Source organism: Pongo pygmaeus, chromosome 3 (assembly GCF_028885625.2).
Source record: "Pongo pygmaeus isolate AG05252 chromosome 3, NHGRI_mPonPyg2-v2.0_pri, whole genome shotgun sequence".
Lineage (NCBI taxonomy): Eukaryota > Metazoa > Chordata > Mammalia > Primates > Hominidae > Pongo > Pongo pygmaeus.
The window spans coordinates 122,712,149-122,737,527 of NC_072376.2; the positions used below are offsets into that span (position 1 = coordinate 122,712,149).

The following is a 25,379-nucleotide window of genomic DNA, read 5'->3' on the forward strand; positions in this document are numbered from 1 at the left end:
GGAAGATGTTAGCTAATGGTAACATGAAGCCATCAGGACAAGCAAGATATTTATAAATGAGTATCCAGGATCTGAAAATGATTTTTTATAATTTTTACAGTTGTGTTCAAAGTTATGATAGTTAAGAAGACTCTACTTACTAAGCTTAATGAAAAAAGTCAGAAGCCTCTCTTGAGGTTTCTTACATTACGGCAAAAGAGGAAAAGCCCGATATTATTGGTGAAACACTTGTTCTTCCTGCTTCCTGTGGTGGTAAAATATTGCTAAAATAATACATGAAAAACCACATGACAACAAGTTAAAATGTGTTCCTTTGTAAACAAATACTGCTGAAAACTGTACAGAAAGAATCAATGAAAATGTGATGAAGTAAGTACTAAGCAATTATACTGTTGAATGAAAGTAAAGGTGTTTCTAATATATCACAGCATATGGTTATTTTCTAGAAAGTAATAGCCAACATTTACTGGGAACTCACTATGTGTCAGACAAGATTCTAAGCACTTTACATGAATTACTTTACTTATTCTTTTTAACAATCTCTGAGGTAAGTATTACTATTATTCCCATTTTTTTTTTGCAGATGAAGAAACCAAGACACGGAGAGGTTAAGTCATGTACTGAAGGCCACACTGCCTATAGTATTGGAGCCAATAAAGAGTCAACATGAGTACTCCGTCTCCAGTGCCAGTAATTTCAGCCACTATCATAATTACCTCAACAACGAAATGCTCAGAGAACTATCATTCTTTTCTATGAGAGAGTAAAGGAAAAATGCAACAGAAAAGAAATTTTCTCAGTGAAAGTTCTCAGAAGTCAGAAATGACTTTTTTATATATCAAAAAATGTTCTATGAAAAAAATAGTGTAAGTATATTCAGCAGTGGTACAGCCACTGCATTTACTAGAACATCAAACAAAAAGCATTCTTGGTGAGATCACAGAGAACACCACAGCCTTCACAGCAAGATGTGTGGCAAAGAAGTTGAAACTGGAATTGCATCAAGCATTATGGAACGTCATTGATGTAGTTATTCCTATAAAACAAGACTAGTCTCTTTACAATACTTTGTATTGGATGAGAAGTAATCATAAAAATATTTGTCTTACTCACTTTCCACAAAGTATCTTGAAGCAAAGCACTTAATAGAACAGTCAAATGTCACATGTCACAAAACGTCAAATGTCACAAGCAGGAGGACTGCTTGAGGCTAGATTTTGTGACCAGCCTAGGCAACATAGGAGACCTTATCTCTACAAATAACTTAAAAACTTAGCTGGGCATGGTGGTATGTGACTGTAGTCTTAGCTTTTCAGAAGGCTGAGGCGGGAGGATCTCTTGAGCCCAGGAGTTCAAGGCTGCAGTGAGCTAGGATTGTGCTACTACACTCCAGCCTGGGCAACAGAGTGAGACGCTGTCTTTTTTTTTTTGAGATGGAGTCTCGCTCTGTCGCCCAAGCTGGAGTGCAGTGGTGCTATCTCGTCTCACTGCAAGCTCCGCCTCTCGGGTTCATGCCATTCTCCTGCCTCAGCCTCCAGAGTAGCTGGGACTACAGGCGCCCGCCACCATGCCCGGCTAATTTTTTTTTGTATTTTTAGTAGAGATGGGGTTTCACCGAGTTAGCCAGGGTGGTCTCGATCTCCTGACCTCGTGATCCGCCTGCCTCAGCCTCCCAAAGTGCTGGGATTACAGGTGTGAGCCACTGCACCCAGCTGAGATGCCGTCTTTAAAAGAAGAAAAAGAAAAGGGCAAGTGTTTAACAATTTTTCGCTTTTTTTTTAATTTTTGTGATTACAGATAGATGTCAGTAGCATGCTACCCAAAAAGTAACTAAAACAACAAAACTTTATCCAAGTTATAGGTGATGTTTTAACAACTGAGAAAGTGACCACTAATTATAAGAAATTTGTGTAGGAAGAGAGCAGTTTGAAGATAGATGTTGGAGATATTTCCATTGTTATGTGATTTTATTGTTGAATCAATGCCAATGTCACCTGTTAAAAATTCTTGTGTCTGTGCTTTTAAAACATTTACAAACAGCATTCTAAGCTATTTTTTAAAATCTTCCAAATACAGAGTTTTTGTCCTTTTAAATCCACTTGTTAAAAACATAAAATGCAATACCTTCTGGTTAGTTTTCATTTACTGTTTAAAATCTAGAAAGATAGAAATTTGCTGGTCTAATTCAACAAAATTTGTGAATAATTGAGGGATGTGATTAAAAAGTAAATTTTGTGATTTTGTAAATACAGCCAATGATGCATTTATTTCATTTGATATAGACATAATTGTGAAAAATTATTTTTGTTTAAAAAAGCTGTCAAAAACCAAATATCAAAACATGTTGGTCTTTAAACTAGATTTTTTATCAAATTCAAGTTTTTCAGTAAATGCAAACTAATCAGAAGGTGTTATGTAATCTCAATTTTTAACATGCAGGGGGACTTTTGGGACTGTGGGACATTCCCAACTGGAGATGTCCACCAAAGACATGTCCAGGCCGGGCGCAGTGGCTCACGCCTGTAATCCTAGCACTTTGGGAGGCCGAAGCGGGCAGATCACGAGGTCAGGAGATCGAGACCATCCTGGCTAACACGGTGAAACCCTTTCTCTACTAAAAACACAAAAAATAGCCGGGCGTGGTGGCGGGCGCTTGTGGTCCCAGCTACTCGGGAGGCTGAGGCAGAATGGCGCGAACCCTGGAGGCAGAGTTTGCAGTGAGCGGAGATTGTGCCACTGCACTCCAGCCTGGGTGACAAAGCGAGACTCCATCTCAAAAAAAAAAAAAAAAGACATGTCCAAAAGTAGATGCAAAACTCAGTAGACAGATCAGGATAGTAATTTCTGAATTTTGCCGTGTGTGTGTGTGTGAAACATTTGGAAAAACTTTTCTAATGCTTTAATGTTGGTAAATTCATTCTAGTCTAGTAATGGTAGACTTTAAATAAAATTGAGCATAATTTGTGTTGAAAAGCTGAGGGGTGTTTAAACATTCTTACTTAGGATGAGGAATTACCTACAGCATAGGAACATTATAACGGTTCACTGTTCTGCAAAACTGAATTATTATGAGTTTTAAAAGTTATAATAATCTGTAGTATTGGATAAGGGATAGACACATAAATTAATAGAACAGAAGAGAAAGTTCAGAAATGGACTCACACAAGTACACTCATTTGATATTTAACAAAGATGTTAAAGCAATTTAATGGTGAAAGCCCAGTCTTTTTCAACAAAGGGTGTTGGACCAATTAGACATCTATAAGCAAAATAATAAACATCAATCAATACATGTAAGATATACATTAGTTTGATCAGGAAAGGTGGGACAACTCAAAGAGTAGGGTAGGGTGGGGGTAGTCTCCAGGTCACAGAAAATTTTTCAAAGATTTTCTGATTGGCAATTAATTAAAAGACTTATCATCTAAGGACCTGGAATCAGTAGAAAGGAATGTCTGGGTTAAGATAAGGGGTTGTGGAGACCAAGGTTTTATTATGCAGATGAAGCCTCCAGGTAGCAGGCTTCAGAGCTCTTATAAGATCTAAAAAGGTGCCAGACTCTTAGTTAATTCTCTCCTGGGTCAGGGGAAAGACCTAGAAATGAATGGGGATTATCTGCAGAATGTAGATTTTCACAACAAGAGACAGCTTTGCAGGACCATTTCAAAACATGTCAAAGAAATATATTTTGGGATAAAATATTTTGATTTCCTTCAGGATCTGCTATTTGTCATGTGATGCTATACTAGAGTCAGGCTGGAATTTGGTTGTCTTATTGCTACAAAAAGTCTGTTTTGTCAATCTTAAGATCTTTCTTTTAATGTTAATGCTGGTCAGCTGTGCCTGAATTCCAATGGGAGGAGGGCGTAATAAGGCATGTCCCACCCTCACTTCCCATCATGGCCTGAACTAGTTTTTCAGGTTGACTTTGAAATGCCCTTGGCTGAGAGGAGGGGTCTATTCAGTTGGTTGGGAGGCTTAGAATTTTATTTTTTGTTTACAAATGCAATATATTATAGAAGTAGATATAAAATTATTCAGGTGACGTAATTATAGGAATCTATTTAAAGGGACCTGCTTTATAATTAATTCTGGAAGATGGATCTAGGGAATCCAACCTTATGGTGAATATGCCTAGAACAGTGTTTCCTGGTGTGGGTTCCTTGACACAACTGAACTAAAACACACTGAACAATTTCTAGTACATTCAGATAAGCAGTATAGCTTGGTCTTTAAAAGCTAGGATCTGTGATGAGAAAGGCATAGCTTTATACCCCTACCCCGCTATTTATTGGCCTTGTGACTTGTAGCAAGTTAATTGCTTGAAACTTTCCTTTCTTCTTCTGTAAAATAGAGATGTTGAGAGCATTTACCTCCTAGTGTTCTCCAATTAAATGAAATAATGCATTCAATATGCTACCCCAGAGACAACACACAATATGTTGACTATAATTATTCTGATGAAATTCACCACCCACCCTGTTAGAGTGTTAGAGTGTGGAATAGCACATTAAAGACTGAGAAGTCCTGTTGAAAACAAAACAAAACAAGTTTCATGTTGCAGAACTTGCTAGTCTCAATTAATATCCTGAGGAGCTGGGAAGTAAGCCTCTTCAGTTTACAAGTAAATGTGGTTGCGGGTAGGTAGGGGCTGTTTTCTGCTCTGGATGACACATTTCTATCACTACTCTAGGCAATCTTCATTCACAATTTTGGTGAAGCAAAATGAGTTCCAGAGCATTTTTTTAATGGAATTAAGACTTAAATTCAAATCTCCTGGCTCTTCTTTCTGGGTGTATTATTTTTAAATCATCTGGCTTCTCTGTGTCACTTGACGTGAATTTTGACATAGATGAATAAACTGAGAAGAAAGCCGTGAAAAGAAATTTGTGCTTGATATGGTTGGCTGTGTGTCCCCACTCAAATTCCATCTTGAATTGTAATCCCCAGGTGTTGAGGGAGAGACCTGGTGGGAAGTGATTGGATCATGGGAGCGGTTTCCCCAATGGTGTTCTCGAGATAGTGAGTGAGTTCTCACGAGATCTGATGGTTTTATAAGGGGCTTCACCGCTTTGCTGTCTCTTCTCGCTCCTGCCACACGTGAAGAAGGTCCTTGCTTCCACTTTGCCTTCCGCCATGATTGTAAGTTTCCTGAGGCCTCACCAGCTGTGTGGAGCTGTCAGTCAATTAAACCTCTTCCTTTGTAAGTTACCCAGTCTTGGGTATTTCTTTATAGCAGTGTGAAAATGGACTAATACAGTGCTCTTTTAAGTACCGTAACTGAAGAGGAGATGAGATAGTTTTTCAGAGTGAATAAAACGTTCTGTACTTCATAAAACTCAAGCTGTCATTTAAGTCAGCCCCTGGGGAGTAGTAATAAATGACTCTTCTCAGGGACTTTCTGTGAGAGCAGTGTGAGGAGGCCTCAGCCTTCCTTATGTAGGTCCATTAGCTTAGAGCCACATTCTTTTCTCATGGTGTCACTGAAGTTTTTGAGGTCCAGAAGCTCCCTTTGCACTCTCTTCATCTTGTGAGCTTTCAGTCTGTCTCTAGATTTAGGGCAAGAAAGCTATGGTAGTGAGGGCAGGTGGCAGTGTTCACCTGATAGACAACTAGGATTTCTTGTTAATCTGGTTGTGGTTATCATTTATGTGTTAACTAGCTCTCATGAGTGTTTGCCCCCAAGGCCTGCAGAAGACAGGTAATGTCTCTTCTCACTTACCTGTGTGGGGCACTCCCTCAGACTCACAGAGGATGGAGGTGTGTGTGTTATGAAATGTTCTGTTTCTGCCTCCTACTTCAAGCAAAGCCTGCTTTTCATCACTGACTTCTGTGCTATGTAGTCATAGTTCTTTGTAGTCACTGATGAACATCTTCAATGTGCTCCAAACATTCTGAACTTTCTAATTCCTGAAGATCCCCTACTAATCCCTAGGTTGAGAAGTCAGAGGTTCTAATTGATTTGCTGTTTGCTGCCTTAAGGTTTGTGTTCCCTAGAAATGATGTTTCATTTTCTATGTACTTCCCCCATTACTGAACTGCACCCAAAACAAATGTTGTAGGTTTTGACATGGGAAAGCTTTAGCTGTTCAAACATGCACACCTTGCTGACATTCAAATCCACAGACTGTACCACATATCAGTGTTTACAGAGTCCTTGACAAGTCTGAAAAAGCATTACCATATTTATCATGTCCATTGGTAGAACACAATAATGGCAAATGATATACATGTAGTCCTCCATAATTAATAAAATACTTTCACATCTGTAATCATTATTCACAAAGCCTAATTCTCAAAGTGTTTCATTTTCTTTAAAATTATATTTTATTACATTCTTACAAATATAGCCTGGGCTCTGGTTTACATAAAATGATGTTGACAGCGTAGGAAAAATAAACGGTGCTCTGAGGGAATGGAATTACAATTGGTTACGCAAAGAAAATGAAGATTGTAATATCTTGACATGTGACAACCCAGACCAAGGCAGGGTAGATTTGGAAGTGTACTAGATTGCGAGTGCACTAGATTGCGAGTGCAGTACCTGGATTCTAATTCCAAGTCTACCACCTACTAGTGGTGGGACTTTTGGAAACATCGAGTTTCCTCATAATTAGATCCATGTTTTCCCGGTTCACCAAGACCTGAGAATCACATGGAGTGCCTGGTCAAAAAAAAAAAAAAAAAAAAAAAAGAAAAAGAAAAAAGCATAGCCCTCAGCCCAGCCCTGCTAGATTAACTGGAATCTCAAGAGTAGAGTAGGGATCTGCAAAAAATAGGAACATTCACTCACAGAGAGGCACTCTGGGTGATTCTTTTAAACAAACAATTTTGGGAAACAATTTGAAAATGTCAAGAGTCTTCCCAGTTGCTAGGAACTGTATGCTATGATTAGCCCTTAGATGGGCAAAATCTGAAGATAAAAAGTATTAATTATTTATACCTTGATTTTGTAGTTTTATAATTACTCTATTTTTTTGAAAGTTACAGTAGTTAGTGCTATAATTTGTGCTTTATGAATTTAAAAATTCTTGAGATTTCTCTTTTCCCTGTGACTTATTGGTTTATTGGTTCATGGTGTTATGTTGAGGATAAATGAGGTCAGGATGTAAAAATTTGTTATTATTATTGCTGTTAGTAAAATAACTACCATTGACTAGACCCATCTTTTATTAATTTGATATATCTGTTTCTATGGCTTTGTTCCTATTAGTAAAAGCTCAAATAAACAGAACACAATTATTTCTTCATTAGTTTATTGATTTATTCAAAAATTTTGAGTGCCTATTATGTACAGAGGATTGTACTGTGTTATGTGTTAAGGAATATTAAAATGTTTAGAGAGCCTTTTCTTTCTCTTTTTTTTTACATGAAAACCTCCCATTTAGTAATATATATATACATATATATATATATATATATATTTTTTTTTTTTTTTTTTTTTTTGAGACGGAGTATTGCTTTGTCGCCCAGGCTGGAGTGCAGTGGCATGATCTTGGCTCACTGCAAGCTCTGCTACCCGGGTTCACACCATTGTCCTGCCTCAGCCTCCAGAGTAGCTGGGACTACAGGCGCCTGCCACCATACCCAGCTAATTTTTTTTTTTTTTTTTTGTATTTTTAGTAGAGACGGGGTTTCACCGTGTTAGCCAGGAAGGTCTCGATGTCCTGACCTCGTGATCCGCCTGCCTTGGCCTCCCAAAGTGCTGGGATTACTGGCGTGAGCCACTGCGCCCGACCCAATATTTTTTAATAAATAAAATATTTTATTGATCTCACCAATATGTCAATACATTAGGAAATTAACGATATGTATTGAATACATTTATTCAGCATAGACTATAGAGCATGCATGATACACATAGCAGAGAACTCTTAGAAATAAATCTAGATGTCCGTGGTAATCTTTGCCCCACGAATTAGTAGCTATGAGTTTAAGGTGTCTCTTCCTAGTGTCTTCGTTTTCTCCATGATGAATTGCTGTATTAGATACAAGTTATTAGAGACAAGTTATCCCAATGTTCCAGTCCCTGGGTTCAAATCCAAGCAGTTGCACAACCTGTGTAGTGAAAACTTGGTTCTGGCAAAAAGCAATGCAAATGATATACATGTAGTCCTCCACAATTAATAAAATACTTTCACATCTATAATTTCATTTTTTTCCCATAATAATCCTCTGATACAGGCAGGGGAGATTCTGTGAGATGTCCAGAGAAGCGAAGCTAGTGGGGCCAGGACTGGAAACCAGGCCTCTGGCTTTCTGTCTGGTACCCTTTCCCTTTTTCCCAAGATGCCTACGTGATTCTACAACTGCAATGGAGCATGGGCCGTCACTATGTGTCTGCATAGTGGGGCTTGTATTGTAGCAAAGATCTGGGAATAATAATTTGGGTGAATTCTCTTAGACATTTATGCTGGCACCTATTTCAAACTCTCATGATCTTACAGTTCTCCCAGACTCTTGTAACATTTTTTTTTATATAGTTCAAGTTCTACTGTACACGTGCACAACGTGCAGGTTTGTTACGTGGGTATATATGTGCCATGTTAGTTTGCTGCACCCATCAACTCGTCATTTACATTAGGTATTTCTCCCAACGCTATCCCTCCACCAGCCCCCCACCTCCCAACAGGCCCCGGTGTGTGATGTTCTCCTCCCTGTGTCCATGTGTTCTCATTGTTGAACTCCCACTTATGAGTGAGAACATGCAGTGTTTGGTTTTCTGTCTTTGTGATAGTTTGCTGAGAATGATGGTTTCCAGCTTCAACCATGTCCCTGCAAAGGACATGAACTCATCCTTTTTTATGGCAGCATAGTATTCCATGGTGTATGTGTGCCACATTTTCTTTATCCAGTCTATTATCGATAGATATTTGGGTTGGTTCCAAGTCTTTGCTATTGTGAATAGTGCCACAATAAACATATGTGTGCATGTGTCTGTATAGTAGCATGATTTGTAATCCTTTGGGTATATATCCAGTAATGGGATTGCTGGGTCAAATGGTATTTCTAGTTCTAGATCCTTGAGAAATTGCCACACTGTCTTCCACAATGGTTGAACTAATTTACACTCCCACCAACAGTGTAAAAGTGTTCCTATTTCTCCACATCCTCTCCAACATCTGTTGTTTCCTGACTTTTTAATGATCGCCATTCTAACTGGCGTAAGATGGTATCTCACTGTGGTTTTGATTTGCATTTCTCTGATGACCAGTGATGATGAGCATTTTTTCATGTGTCTCTTGGCTGAATAAATGTGGTCTTTTGGGAAGTGTCTGTTCATATCCTTTGCCCACTTTTTGATGGGGTCGTTTGTTTTTTTCCTGTAAATTTGTTTAAGTTCTTTGTAGATTCTGGATATTAGCCCTTTGTCAGATGGATAGATTGCAAAAATTTTCTCCCATTCTGTAGGTTGCCTGTTCACTCTAATGGTAGTTTTTTTTTTTTTTTTTTTTTTTTTTTTTTTTGCTGTGCAGAAGCTCTTTAGTTTAATTAGATCCCATTTGTCAATTTTGGCTTTTGTTGCCATTGCTTTTGGTGTTTCAGACATGAAGTCCTTGCCCATGCCTATGTCCTGAATGGTATTGCCTAGGTTTTCTTCTAGGGTTTTTATGGTTTTGGGTCTAACATTTAAGTCTTTAATCAATCTTGAGTAAATTTTTGTGTAAGGTGTAAGGAAGGGATCCAGTTTCAGCTTTCTACATATGGCTAGCCAGTTTTCCCAGCACCGTTTATTAAAAAGGGAATCCTTTCCCTATTGCTCGTTTTTGTCAGGCTTGTCAAAGATCAGATGGTTGTAGATGTGTGGTGTCATTTCTGAGGGCTCTGTTCTGTTCCATGGGTCTATATATTTGTTTTGGTACCAGTACTACGCTGTTTTGGTTACTGTAGCCTTGTAGTGTATTTTGAAGTAAGGTAGTGTGATGCCTCCAGCTTTGTTCTTTTTGCTTAGGATTTTCTTGGGTATAGGGGGGCTCTTTTTTGGTTCCATATGAACTTTAAAGTAGTTTTTTCCAATTCTGTGAAGAAAGTCAGTGGTAGCTTGATGGGGATAGCACTGAATTTATAAATTACTTTGGCAGTATGGCCATTTTCACAATATTGATTCTTCCTATCCATAAGCATGGAATGTTCTTCCATTTGTTTGTGTCCTCTTTTATTTCCTTGAGCAGTGGCTTGTAGTTCTCCTTGAAGAGGATCTTCACATCCCTTATAAGTTGGATTCCTAGGTATTTTATTATCTTTGTAGTAATTGTGAATGGGAGTTCACTCATGATTTGGCTCTCTGTCTGTTATTGGTGTATAGGAATGCTGGTGATTTTTGCACATTGATTTTGTATCCTGAGATTTTGCTGAAGTTGCTTATCAGCTTGAGGAGATCTTGGGTTGAGACGATGGGGTTTTCTAAATATACAGTCATGTCACCTGCAAACAGAGAAAATTTGACGTCCCTTTTTCCTAATTGAATACCCTTAATTTCTTCCTCTTGCCTGATTGCCCTGGCCAGAACTTCCAATACTATGTTGAATAGGAGTGGTGAGAGAGGGCATCCTTGTCTTGTACCGGTGTTCAAAGGGAATGCTTCCTTTTTTCTCCCATTCAGTATGATATTGACAGTGGGTTTGTCATAAGTAGCTTTTATTATTTTGAGATACGTTCCATCAACACCTAGTTTATTGAGAGTTTTTAGCATGAAATGGTGTTGAATTTTATTGAAGGCCTTTTCTGCGTCTATTGAGATAATCATGTGGTTTTTGTCGTTGGTTCTGTTTATGTGATGGATTATGTTTATTGATTTGCGTATGTTGAACCAGTCTTGCATCTCAGGGGTGAAGCCAACTCGGTCGTGGTGGATAAGCTTTTTGATGTGCTGCTGGATCCGGTTTGCCAGTGTTTTATTGAGGATTTTCATGTTAATGTTCTTCAGGGATATTGGCCTAAAATTCTCTTTTTTTGTTGTGTCTCTGCCAGGTTTTGATATCAGGATGATGCTGGCCTCATAAAATGAGTTAGGGAGGATTCTCTTTTTCTGTTGATTGGAATAGTTTCAGAAGGAATGGTACCAGCTCCTCTTTGTACCTCTGATAGAGTTCAGCTGTGAATCCGTCTGGTCCTGGACTTTTTATGGTTAGTAAGCTATTAATTATTGCCTCAATTTCAGAGCCTGTTATTGGTCTATTCAGAAATTCAACTTCTTCCTGGTTTAGTCTTGGGAGGGGGTATGTGTCCAGGAATTTATCCATTTCTTCCAGATTTTGTAGTTTATTTGCAGAGGTGTTTATAGTATTCTCTAACAGTAGTTTGTATTTCTGTGGGATTGGTGGTGATATCCCCTTTATTATTTTTTATTGTGTCTATTTGATTCTTCTTGCTTTTCTTCTTTATTAGTCTGGCTAGCAGTCTATTTTGTTAATCTTTTCAAAAAAACGAGTTCCTGGGTTCATTAATTTTTTAAAGAGTTTTTCACGTCTCTATCTCCTTCAGTTTTGCTCTGATCTTAGTTATTTCTTGTCTTCTGCTAACTTTTGAATTTGTTTGCTCTTGCTTCACTAGTTCTTTTAATTGTGATGTTAGGGTGTCGATTTTAGATATTTTTTGCTTTCTCCTGTGGGCATTTAGTGTATAAATTTCCATATACACACTGCTTTAGCTGTGTCTCAGAGATTCTGGTACATTGTGTCTTTGTTCTCATTGGTTTCAAATAACTTATTTATTTCTCCCTTAATTCCGTTATTTACCCAGTAGTCATTCAGGAGAAGGTTGTTCAGTTTCCATGTAGTTGTGGGGTTTTGAGTGAGTTTCTTAATCCTGAGTTCTAATTTGATTGGACTGTGGTCTGAGAGACTGTTTGTTACGATTTCTGTTCTTTTGCATTTGCTGAGGAGTGTTTTACTTCCAATTACGTGTCCAATTTTAGAATAAGTGTGATGTGATGCTGAGAAGAATGTGTATTCTGTTGATTTGGGGTGGAGAGTTCTGTAGATGTCTATTAGGTCTGCTTGGTCCAGAGCTGAGTTCAAGTTGTGAATATCCTTGTTAATTTTCTTTCTCGTTGATCTGTCTAATATTGACAGTGGGGTGTTACTGTCTCCCACTTTTATTGTGTGGGAGTCTAAGTCTCTTTGTAGGTCTCTAAGAACTTGCTTTATGAATCTGGGTGCTCCTGTATTAGGTGCATATATATTTAGGATAGTTAGCTCTTCTTGTTGCATTGATCCCTTTACCATTATGTAGTGGCCTTCTTTGTCTCTTTTGATCTTTGTTGGTCTAAAGTCTGTTTATCAGAGACCAGGATTGCAATCCCTGCTTTTTTTTTTTTTTTTTTTTTTTTTGCTTTCCATTTGCTTGGTAGATCTTCCTCCATCCCTTTATTTTGAGCCTATGTGTGTCTTTGCACATGAGATGGGCCTCCTGAATACAGCACACTGATGGTCTTGACTCTTTATCCAATTTGCCAGTCTGTGTCTTTTAATTGGGGCATTTAGCTCATTTACATTTAAGGTTAATATTGTTATGTGTGAATTTGATCCTGTCATTATGATGCTAACTGGTTCTTCGCCTGGTAATTGATGCAGTTTCTTCATAGCGTCCATGGTCTTTACCATTTGACATGTTTTTGCAGTGGCTTGTACCGGTTCTTCCTTTCCATATTTAATGCTTCTTTCAGGAGCTCTTGTAAGGCAGGCCTGGTGGTGACAAAATCTCTCAGCATTTGCTTGTCTTTAAAGGATTTTATTTCTCCTTCACTTATGCAGCTTAGTTTAGCTGGATATGAAATTTTGGTTTGAAAATTCTTTTCTTTAAGAATGTTGAATATTGGCCCCCACTCTCTTCTGGCTGTAGGGTTTCTGCAGAGAGATCTGCTGTTAGTCTGATGGGCTTCCCTTTGTGGATAACTCGACCTTTCTTTCTGGCTGCCCTTAACATTTTTTCCTTCATTTCAACCTTGGTGAATCTGATAATTATGTGTCTTGGGGTTGCTCTTCTCGAGGAGTATCTTTGGGGTGTTCTCTGTATTTCCTGAATTTGAATGTTGGCCTGCCTTGCTGGGTTGGGGATATTCTCCTGGATAATATACCGAAGAGTGTTATCTAACTTGGTTCCATTCTCCCCGTCACTTTCAGGTACACCAGTCAAATGTAGATTTGGTCTTTTCACATAGTTCCATATTTCTTGGAGGCTTTGTTTGTTTCTTTTCACTCTTTTTTCTCTAATCTCGTCTTCTTGCTTTATTTCATTAATTTGATCTTCAATTGCTGACATCCTTTCTTCCGCTTGATTGAATTGACTATTGAAGCTTGTACATGTATCACAAAGTTCCTGTGCTGTGGTTTTCGGCTCCATCAGGTCATTTAAGCTCTTCTCTACACTGTTGATTCTAGTTATCCATTCATCTAACCTTTTTTCAAGGTTTTTAGCTTCCTTGCAATGGGTTAGAACATGCTCCTTTAGCTTGGAGAAGTTTGTTATTACTGATCTTCTGAAGCCTACTTCTGTCAACTTGTCAAACTCATTCTTTGTCCAGTTTTGTTCCCTTGCTGGCAAGGAATTGTGTTCCTTTGGAAAAGAAGAGGCATTCTGGTTTTTGGAATTTTCAGCCTTTCTGCTCTGGTTTCTTCCCATCTTAGCGGTTTTATCTACTTTTGGTCTTTGATGTTGGTGACCTATGGATGGGGTTTTGATGTGGATGTCCTTTCTGTTGATGTTGATGCTATTCCTTTCTGTTTGTTAGTTTTCCTTCTAACAGACAGGCCACTCAGCTGCAGGTCTGTTGGAGTTTGCTGGAGGTCCACTCCAGACCTTGTTTGCTTGGGTATCACCAGTGGAGGCTGCAGAAGAGCAAATATTGCTGCCTGGTTTTTCCTCTGGAAGCTTTGTCCCAGAGGGGCACTTGCCTGTATGAGGTGTCTGTTGGCCCCTACTAGGAGGTGTCTCTCAGTGAGGCTACACAGGCTCAGGGACTCACTTGAGGAGGCAGTGTGTCTGTTAATGGATCTCGAACGCTGTGCTGGGAGAACCACTGCTCTCTTCAGAGTTGTCAGGCAGGGATGTTTAAGTCTGTAGAAGCTGTCTGCTGCCTTTTGTTCAGATATGCCCTGCCTCCAGAGGTGGAATCTAGAGGGGCAGTAGGCCTTGTTGAGCTGCGGTGGGCTCTGCCCAGTTCGAGCTTCCCTGCCTCTTTGTTTACACTGTGAGCATAGAACTACCTACTCAAGCCTAAGCAATGGTGGCATCCCTCCCTCCACCAAGCTTTAGCATCCCAGGTTGATCTCAGACGGCTGTGCTAGCAGTGAGCAAGGCTCCGTGGGTATGGGAACAGCCGAGCCAGGCAGGGGAGGGAACCTCCTGGCCTGCTGGTTGCAAAGACCATGAGAAAAGCGCAGTATTTGGACAAGAGTGTACAGTTCCTCCAGGTACAGGCACTCACGACTTCCCTTGGCTAGGTAAGGGAAATCCCCCGACCCCTTGTACTTCCCGCATGCAGCAACACCCCGCCCTGCTTCAGCTCGCCCTCCGTGGGCTGCACCCACTGTCCCAGTGAGATGAACCAGGTACCTCAGTTGGAAATGCAGAAATCACCCATCTTCTGCGTCGATCTTGCTGGGAGCTGTAGACCTGAGCTGTTCCTATTTGGCTATCTTGGAAGCGCCAGCCCTCTTGTAGCTTTAATTCAATGTACTCTCCAAAGTGGAGTTAATGTTTTCTGACTCTAGAACATAGTCCCTGAGTGAAAGGATGTTAACCCATCATTCTGTTCAATGCTTACAATAAACACATTTATTAAGTCATATTAAGGTATTACTTTTGATGATAAAACAGAATGGAGTAAGCCCAGCACAGAAGCAAGAATATGTTAGAATTCCCCTCTGTTCCCCACTTACCCCAGTGACTCTGTCATTTTCTAAAGGCAGAGCGGCCCAAGCCTCCTCACACTTGGTCAAGAGAGCGAGACCAAGGAAACTAACTTGACTTGATGTAACTAATTTCATCCTCTGGTGTCATCTCAGAGCATCAAAGGCAAGCTGTGTGTGTCAGTAATTAGTGGTGAGGTTTCCCAAGAAGGGATCAGGTTCCCAAGTAGATATTGAATATTGGGGCATCAAAGTTGGTAGGTGGCCATCACCTAGAACAGGAGAGGACCCCAGGTACAGGATTAGGGTACAAAGCAAGGCCCTACAGGCACCAAGAAATCCAGTGAGGTTTGCCACCCAGATTTAGCAAATAAAAATGCAAAGTGCCCAGTCAAATTTGAATTTCAGGTAAATAGAGAACAAATTTTTAGTGTATGTCCCATGCAATATATACGGAATTCAAATTTATTTGGGCATCCTGTATTTATGTGGTAAAGCTAACAGGGTCGAAATATTTCAGAACCTTTGCAGGATTCTGAAATTGAAACGCATTTCAATTTTTCCTGCTTCCACATAAGACCTTTTAGTTTTCACCATCGTCTTCTAGGTCATTATGCTGAAGGCTCTGGTCATAGGTAAGACCCAAGGAGTCCATTTCCAAAATGATAATATTTGTAATTTTAGTTTTAATTTACATAATTAAATTTTACACTTATATAAATCCTTTCCACAATAGAATATGGTGGGTGGTTCCTTTTTGAACATAAAAAGGTATTTTATGGATAAAGAGTAAAAGTGTCTTTCTCTTCAGAGAGTTCATTTTTCATAATTTATCAATGTTCATGTCTTATAATCAGTTTGTGGAGAAGATAATTTACAAAATGGAGTGTGAATATCTACAGGAACTCTTTATTATCTATAAATAGACTTTATTTTAAACAGAAAACCAGTAATTAAAAATTATTTCTGCTTGTGTTGGTTGTCACTGGGAAGTATTTTGTTTAAATGAGATAAAATATTAAAAGTATACAGTTTGGTCTCTTTCTTCCCACCCAGGTCCTGCACCCTTCTTAATTTTCTCCCACGGAAATAGTATCTTTAGGATTGACACAGAAGGAACCAATTATGCGCAATTGGTGGTGGATGCTGGTGTCTCAGTGATCATGGATTTTCATTATAATGAGAAAAGAATCTATTGGGTGGATTTAGAAAGACAACTTTTGCAAAGAGTTTTTCTGAACGGGTCAAGGCAAGAGGTAAAATACCATTACCTACAGTGTTTGAGCTGTGTTTGTACAGGCTGACAAATATAATATATTGAATTCTTAATGTATAGATAAATGAAAATTATATAACAGTTCAAATGTGTGTCTGCCAAATATAGGCATTTATTTAATCTACATCTGTGGTGTATATTCTTGAATAAATTCACACATTGATATTTCAGAAGCCCCAAAATGAGAAAGTGAGGATATGAATGTAATTTTGAAAATATCTGAGTTTATTAAGTCAGATCACCATTTTATGATTAAGATAGATTATTTGCATGATTATTTCTTGCTATTTGTAAGATACCCCAGTAGTTCTCAGGTGGGGGGCAATTTTTCCCTGAGGGAACAATTGGCAGTGTCTGGAAACATTTTTGGTTGTCACAAGTATGTGAGGTAGGAAGGTGGAGACGATACAGGCATCTAGTGGGTAAAGGCCTGGGATGCTGCAAAACATCTCACACTACGCAGAACAGCCCCAGAATAAAGAATTGTCAAGCCCCAAATGTCAATAGCGCTGAAGTTGAGACACTCTGTTTTATCTGTATAAAATCTCTGTCATGGGTTTTGGCACCTGACATGTAGAAAGAAAAATTTTCTTCTTTTTATTCTCACAGAGCTTGCACTCAGGAAAAAAAATAATATAGCAGATGACAGATAAGTACTTTGCTTCAAGTACATACAAAAGATCCTTAATCTTTCTTTTTAGCTGGTAGAACCCTTACATGAGTCCCAGGAGGAATGTTTCTCTCAATTTGGTGATGGATTACAAAGAGCACATGACTAGAGAAACTTCAAGAGTTGATTCTCAACGCAAAGTCCACAATATTTTTTGTTTTTTAGCCAAATCTTTCTCTTTCCAATTATTCTTAAAAGCTTCAATTAGGTGCTAATCTGTTTTATCACATCTCCAGTACTTGCTAATCTCACTTTTAACAAGGATGGCTACTCATTATCCTCCAGACATCTGGTAGTATAGTTTCAAACTCTTGAGTCTAAGAATCTGAAGGGTTTCCTATCAAGAACATGGAAAAACTTAAAATAGTTGTGAATTTATATCAAGCCATTAGGAAAGGATCAGCCTGATGCCTAAAATTCCATCCTTATATTCCTTCCTTTGGGTTAAAACATTGTTTATAAAGGACAACTGTTAAAATGCAAACAATTTACCTGGGTGAGCTAATTTATGAATGGAATGGGTTGGCACAAAGGTAATTGTGGTTTTGGTCATTATTTTCAATGGTAAAATAAGTTGGCTAGATTTCTTTGTATGAAATGTAGAAATAGCACAGGCTTATGAGATTATGCAATTTCAGCCCAACTCTGATTTCAGTGATGTCGCCTGGGTGGCTGGACGTCTGCCGTGGTAGAATATTTACACCGTGAAAATCTTTAACAGTACAAATTGGGGCTTCTGCCCACCTCGCAACCTCCATTCCCCCAGAAGACCAGCTTACTTGCCCATGGCTGAAATAAAGATACGAAAAGTTTTGGTTGGGCATTTTTATCATGAAAGAGTTGGGAATACAGCCCAAGGTGCCTAAAAAGACACTCTGCTATTCTGGTCACAGTGTGACGGCATGAAGGACTATGGAAAGGAAGGGGCCTATTGGAGGAGGAGGGCCAGAAGAATAAAGGCCACAATGAGAAATTCATCGAGTTCATGTCTGTAAGCTCAGACTCCAAGGAAATCTTGCATAGCTTGGAATTGATCAGTTGAAGATCCGGAAATTTCCATTAGCAAATGGAATTAAATAAGCTGTCTTTACGGTTGCATCAAAATTTCACCATTACTATAGTTGAAATGATCAATACATTATCGTTGGCTTCCTAATTTAAATAGTGTGTAGGATAATTTTTAGTTTCAAAGCTATGATATAAATACTATTTCCAGAAATATTTACTTAGGGGTCGGAGGAGGTAAATGCTGCATCAAAACAAAGGCACCATATCTGTGACTATTTTATTATTTAAACAATTTTGGAAATGCGTAAAGATGACAAATACTTAAAAGAATAGACTTTTTATATAAATTAAAATAATTTTGTTGTGAATGGGGGAAGTATTAATAACAATTTTAAAATTTGATTTTGCAGAGAGTATGTAATATAGAGAAAAATGTTTCTGGAATGGCAATAAATTGGATAAATGAAGAAGTTATTTGGTCAAATCATCAGGAAGGAATCATTACAGTAACAGATATGAAAGGAAATAATTCCCACGTTCTTTTAAGTGCTTTAAAATATCCTGCAAATATAGCAGTTGATCCAGTAGAAAGGTAAATTCTGCTGTATTCAGACATTGAAATATATTTACAAATCTAGTGAAGATTGATAGAATTATAACATTTTAAATTCAAAGGGATCCTCTCACTGAGACCAAAGCCCTCTTTTGCAGCACACAGGCACCATTTTCTATAGGACAGTTGCCTGCATTTCAACTGAGACAGGATCCCCCCATAAATATTCCTAACTATCATGGTTTTCTGCTATAGAGGCATAATTCCCTTTCTAACTTGAAATTACCTGTAATGTCTACAATAGGGCAGTGTTTACTTGTTGAATAAATTTTCATTCAAAATAGTCAAACTTGCCCTGTGAAGGAGCTGCTGAAACATTGAGAGAGTTGGCCATTTAAGGCACTATACATTCATTTTTGGGTCTATGTAATGTGTTTGCCCTCAGGTTTATATTTTGGTCTTCAGAGGTGGCTGGAAGCCTTTATAGAGCAGATCTCGATGGTGTGGAAGTGAGGGCTCTGCTGGAGACATCAGAGAAAATAACAGCTGTGTCATTGGATGTGCTTGAGAAGCGGCTGTTTTGGATTCAGTACAACAGAGAAGGAAGCAATTCTCTTATTTGCTCCTGTGATTATGATGGAGGTTCTGTCCACATTAGTAAACATCCAACACAGTAAGTTTTACTCTTGGTATAAAATAAAACAATTGTCATTTGAAGTCCACAAGATAAATTAATTTTACTTTTGTCAATGGAACTGGTATAGTGGTTTAGGCCATAGATTTTGAATCCAAAAGACTTGAGTTTGGCCGGGCGCGGCGGCTCACATCTGTAATCCCAGCACTTCAAGAGGCCGAGGCAGGCAGATCACGAGGTCAGGAGATCAAGACCATCCTGGCTAACACGGTGAAACCCCGTCTCTACTAAAAATACAAAAAATTAGCCGGGCGTGGTGGCAGGCACCTGTAGTCCCAGCTATTCAGGAAGCTGAGGCAGGAGAATGGCGAGAACCCAGGAGGCGGAGCTTGCAGTGAGCCAAGATCGTGCCACCGCACTCCAGCCTGGGCGACAGAGCGAGACTCTGTCTCAAAAAAAAAAAGACTTGAGTTCAAGCTCCAGATTTACCATCTGTTAGATGAGTGACTTTGAGTAGGTTCTATAACTTCTCTTATCCTCAGTTTCCTTTAATGTGAGGATAATCATAGTATCAGTCTCTTGGGATTATTGTGAAGGGAAAGTAAATGAATACAAACAAAAATAATTAACAGAATATTTGGCACATAATAAGTTCTCACATGTTGACCATAGTTATTCTTTTTGGAATTATTATGTTACATATTTTTATCTTTCATTGGTTTGCTACCATGCCAGCAACTGACTTTCCATCTTTGTGGCAAGAGGCAGAAATTTGTCATGTGAAATTGATGTCACTAGAAACCCACTCTTACCCTGTTCCTATTTTCTTCCCCATTTTCATCACACTTGTTGGATGACTAAAAGAAGAATCAGACAATGGATCTGGAGCTAGAAATTATATCTTATTAGCTCAGAGTATGAGGAGATAAATAAAATTTTAAACTTAATATACTTTTCTAAACTTAAATGAGAAACAATTGAAAACGTAGGTGGTTAAAACTTAGACAATAAATTGAAATGAAGTGAAATTCTAATAAGCCAAGGAACAAATGCTCTGTTCTTTTTTCTTTTGTGGTTGCTTTTTAGGCACAATTTGTTTGCAATGTCCCTTTTTGGTGACCATATCTTCTATTCAACATGGAAAACGAAGACAATTTGGATAGCCAACAAACACACTGGGAAGGACATGGTTAGAATTAACCTCCATTCATCATTTGTACCACCTGGTGAACTGAAAGTAGTGCATCCACTCGCACAACCCAAGGCAGAAGATGATGCTTGGGAGCCTGGTGAGTCATCACTGACCTTGCACAGGGCCTGACACATAGTTCCCACCCGTTCACCTGCTTGAGCCAGACAATGAGGGGTTGTAGGGGAAAAAAATTTTTTTCTTCAACCCTCATGTATCTTAGTTATAATAGACCCCTGTAAGAAAAGACAGATTAACCAGAAAAAAAACAAATAGAAGGCCAGGCATGGTGGCTCACACTTGTAATCTCCACATTTTGGAAGGCTGAGGTGGAAGGATTGCTTGAGGCCAGGAGTTGGAGACCAGCCTGGACAACACAGCAAGACTCTGTCTCTACAAAAACGAAAGAAAGAAAGAAAGAAAAACAAATAGAAATGGATTAACATGTACATTTTATATATACATGGGAGAAACCTGGGGAATGAATAGCTCTCAAAGAGGTGGCTTTAAATGCCAGTTTATATGGTATCTTTAATAAAGAACAGTAAATTTTTAGAGAAGTGACAAGACAGAGGAAAAGGACTTTGAGTTTCTATGAGCAGCAACTTGGGGGAAGGCAAATAAATGGCAGATAAATGCTAGTTAATAAAGCTTAATGTAGCTACCTTGCAGGTAGGTACCTCTGCAGCCATTGCCAGGTACCTCTGCAGCCATTGCCAGGCCGTAAGGATCTAAAGTTGTCTTCAGTGGTTAACTTTTGTTATTCTTGGTAGAGAGGGGGTACCTATTGTCTTCGTAAATCTATGTCTTGCGTTTAGGCAAATAGAGCTTTTCTGCATCTCTTTCTTTTTAATTGTTTGAAGCTCAACAATCCTTCCCATTTTGGAGTGGCATATTCTGGGATCTTACAGGGCCATCTTCGATTTTTCCCCCTGTCTCACCCCCAATTTCTAATCCAACACCGAATCCATTCCATTCTACCTTCTAAATACATTTCAGATGTCCACTTCTCTTCTCTACTGCCACTGCCATAGTCTAAGCAGACAGGTACTTTTTGTTTGGCCTACTATAGTAGCCACTCAACTGATCCTTCTGTTTTCTGAATCTGATCCATTCACTCCCCTACATAAAATCCTTCAAAAGCTTTTCTTTGCACTTAGGTTGAAGTTCAGCATTTTACCAGTCTCATCAATATTTGACCAACCTGCTCTAGTGATCCCTCACTAAAATTTAGTGCAAGTCTTGCTATAACTTCTCAAACATGCTAATCTCCTTCATTCCTTTAGGGTTTTGCAGTCACTCTTCCTTGGCTTAGACTTCTCTTCAGTTCTGAGCTTAAATGTCATGTGCTTAGATAGGTCTTCTCTGATAAGCCAATCAAAATAGGCCCCTTCACCTCTTACTTTTTTCATAGTACACCTTTCACTGAGCTCATCACAAGGTGTAACTACATAGTCATTTGCTTTCTTTTTGGATTCTCTCTCCCATTTGATTGTAAGTGCCACACAGGTAGAAACTATGTCTATTTTGTTTGGGTTTTTTTTAGCCACCGTATATACAGTAGATATTTATAAATAAATTGATTTTAGATGGTAAATATTAGTAAAAAGAATTAGTGATTGACTGAATCTAGTCACAGTCCCAAATTTCCACTTCTAAATATAGTCTTCTGTGTTTGAATTCTATAGCATGTAATTGTTTTTAAAAAGTTGTCAGGCCTGTAATCCCAGCACTTTGGGAGGCCGAGGTAGATAGATCACTTGAGGTCGAGTTCGAGACCAGTCTGGCCAACGTGGCAAAACCCTGTCTCTACTAAAAATACAAAAATTAGCCAGGCATGGTGGCGCATGCCTGTAGTCCCAGCTATTCGGGAGGCTGAGGCAGGAGGATCACTTGAACCCAGGAGGCAGAGGCCACAGTGAGCCAAGATCGTTTCACTACACTCCAGACTGGGTAACAGAGTGAGACTCTGTCTCAAATTAAAATAAAAAAAAAGTTGTTATGCTTTTATGAAATACCACAAGGGGCCTACAGAAAAAAAAGTTGTCAGGTTTTTAAAAATTTGTTATAATCGTTAGGCTGCTCAATGTACCTCATAAATGATGTGACGCTAACATCTCACCTTTATGTAAAAGTTTTATTTCAAGAAGGTTTTAAAATATATTTAATGTTAGCCTTAAATAGCCCTCTGAAGTGCAGAAACAGAGATAGAATTGTTTATATCTTCTACTTTCTTTTTTTTTTTTTTTTTTAAGATGGAGTCTTGCTCTGTCGCCCAGGCTGGAGTGCCGTGGCACAATCTCACTTGAATTCACAAAGCAAGAGTTGTGGGAAACAGTTCAACTGTGGGTTCTAGCACCACATTAAATAACAACAACCTAGTGGTAATGCTATAAAGTAGATGGGTGAACCCATAATGGTAGTGTAGATAGTCTACATATAAAGGTAGTGAATCTGATACACTGCCACATACCTTCCATGGGAAATTTCAACTCAAGCTGTCTTCACATACAACTCATTGTCTGAGTGGTGATGACTCACAACAAAATCATAACCAAGGACCATTATGAATAAGTATTTACTGAGTCCCATTCATAATAATTAGAGATATGTCTGCCATCATCATCACCCTCTCTTACATTTATATGTAACCTCAGAATTTTCAAAGTGTTTTCATGGGCTTTAGTTTATTGGTTTGTCACAGCAATGTTGTGAGACAGGAAGGGTAGGAATAATTTTGCTTATTTTGTCATTGAGAAACCTGAAGAAATAGAGCACCTTTTCCATGATCACATAGCTAGTTAATGATGAATGTGGGGGAGATTTTCCTATCATCAGTCTCTCAGTTTAGTGTTCTTTCTACCATAAATGTATTGTCTCTTCAGAGCCCCTCACTACTCAGCTTCTGTGACAGGGAGTTCAAATAGGATAACTGAAAGCATGAATTTCAGAAGAAAATCTACAATGATTCACTAAAGAGCGGCCCCAAACAATGTGGCAAGTAATAGAATTTGATTGGAAAGCCTCTGCCAGCTGCAGAGCCACAGACAAATCTGGAACCTGGAAGAGAGTTGGCATTGGAGATTGGCTCCAGTTACTGACCAAAGGATGCACTTCACACATACTCCACAGGCAAAGGACTTTTGATTTCAGGGGCACTGTTACTTTGCCCATTATTGATTAGGTTTAAATTGTTTTAGTGTCTTAGAAAGCAAGAGCTCTTTACCTGTGATGTAGAGTCTGTGGATCTCTTGATTTTATGGGTTAGATGAAAATATGCACTGTTCCACCTAGCGAGATGCTATATAAATTTTATCAGGTTTTCAATGTGTTTGACATCTTTAAGATTTTTTTTTTTTTTTAGGGGGATGAAGTCTGGCTCTGTTGCCCAGGCTGGAGTGCAATGTGCGATCTCGGCTCACTGCAACCTCCATCTCCTGGCATCAAGCAATCCTCCTGCCTCAGCCTGCCGAGTAGCTGGGATTACAGTCGTGCATCACCACACCTGGCTAATTTTGTTGTATTTTTGGTAGAGGTGGGGTTTCACCATATTACCCTGGCTGGTCTCAAACTCCTGAGCTCAAGCGATCTGCCTGCCTCAGCCTCCCAAAGTGCTGGGGTTACAGGCATGAGCCACTGTGCCCAGCCCATCCTTCAGATGTAAAGACATACTTCTCTAGAGGCTGGTTAGTTCCTCATGGATATTATGCCTAAATTGCAGCTCCTCTGGTGATCTGGAAAGTGGTACTTTGCTTTACAAAACATTTAGTAGTAAAACTACTTCAATGAAGAAATAACAGAAAAATCATATAATCTGGTTGATATTCTTTTTCTTATAAAATATAAATATTTATACAAATATGAGTATGAATAAACTTACTTCTTGCAAAATGCCTAAGCTATCATTTGTCAAAGCATGTTCTACAAAACTCTAGTTCTTTTTTTTTTTTTTTTTTTTTGAGACAGAGTCTCGCTCTGTCACTAAGGCTGGAGTGCAGTGGCGTAATCTCAGCTCACTGCAACCTCCGCCTCTTGGGTTTTAAGCAATTCTCTCTGCCTCAGCCTCCCGAGTCACTGGGATTACAGGCACCCACCACCACGCCCAGCTAATTTGTATTTTTAGTAGAGACAGGGTTTCACGATATTGGCCAGGCTGGTCTTAAACTCTTGACCTCAGGTGATCCACCTGCCTCAGCCTCCCAAAGTGCTGGCATTACAGGCTTGAGCCACCATGCCTGGCCTCAGAACTCTAGTTCTATGGGATTTAATGAGGTTACTTAGGGGAAAAAAAACTTTCGGGGCCAAGTGATTTAGAGATGATGTGTTCAATAAAGTTGAATGAGTTTTTTCTTGAGTGGAATTTCTCAGAACTATTCATACGGTTGTGTGCATCATTACTCTCTAAAGGTGACACAACCCGTGTCATTCCTATGCAACAGCACACAGGACTCTTGAATCTATTATTTGTAGTTCAGGCCCCCTTTTTTTTTTTTTTGAGCTGTAGACAAATTTTTTTAAAAAAAGGACTCAGGCATAATGAGTGTCAAGCTGCAAAGATCTGCTATAAACTACAGTGATAATTGACTTAAAACATGGGAATTTATTCATAATATACAAAAAGGAGCAGCTCTGGTGAAGACTGTCTGGCCAAGGCAAGGGAAGGGCTTACAAAGGCAAAGCCACAGAGCTTCACATGGAAGATTGATTTGTTGGTTTGAACAAGTCCTTACCTTGTAGATTCAGGTTGTCTGGTTCTGGAGGAGCTTCATGCTGCAGATATGTCTGCATGCTGCATCCCAAGTCAAAGTAATAGAGCCACAGTTTCACCATCAGGCCGTTTTCTGATGATCTGACCAGTTTCCTGAAGAGCAGTTGCCCTAGTCCTTCTTCTGGGCCATGCTTGCTTGCTGTCTGCACCTTCCAAGCTCCGGGTCCTGTAGTGGGCACATAAAATGCATGTATTTGGGCTCAGTAAAAATATCCTTATCAAGGCCCTTATAATTATCTGCCTTGTAAGCATGTCTACTTGGATTTCTTGCAAGTGTTTCAGGCTCAAAGAAAATAACTAACCTACCAACTTTCACCTCCCCCTTCCCCAGCTCCTCTCCCTCTAGTGTCATCAACCCAATGAATGGCATCACTCTCCACCACATCTCCCAAAGCAGAAACCGAGAAGTTGCCTGTTCCTTCATCTTCC

General features: G+C 39.1%; 1 protein-coding gene across 7 annotated transcripts in view; it reads left to right on the plus strand.

Moving 5' to 3' along the window:
- Positions 1-25,379, plus strand: part of EGF (epidermal growth factor) — a 99,788-nt gene that overhangs the window by 11,954 nt on the left and 62,455 nt on the right. For all 7 annotated transcript variants that reach the window (XM_054486120.2, XM_054486122.2, XM_054486121.2 and 4 more), the window contains exons 2-5: positions 15,909-16,108; positions 18,217-18,398; positions 18,805-19,032; positions 20,080-20,282. In XM_054486120.2, coding sequence (XP_054342095.1) covers positions 15,909-16,108; positions 18,217-18,398; positions 18,805-19,032; positions 20,080-20,282 — 813 coding nt within the window. The remainder of the gene's footprint in view (positions 1-15,908; positions 16,109-18,216; positions 18,399-18,804; positions 19,033-20,079; positions 20,283-25,379) is intronic.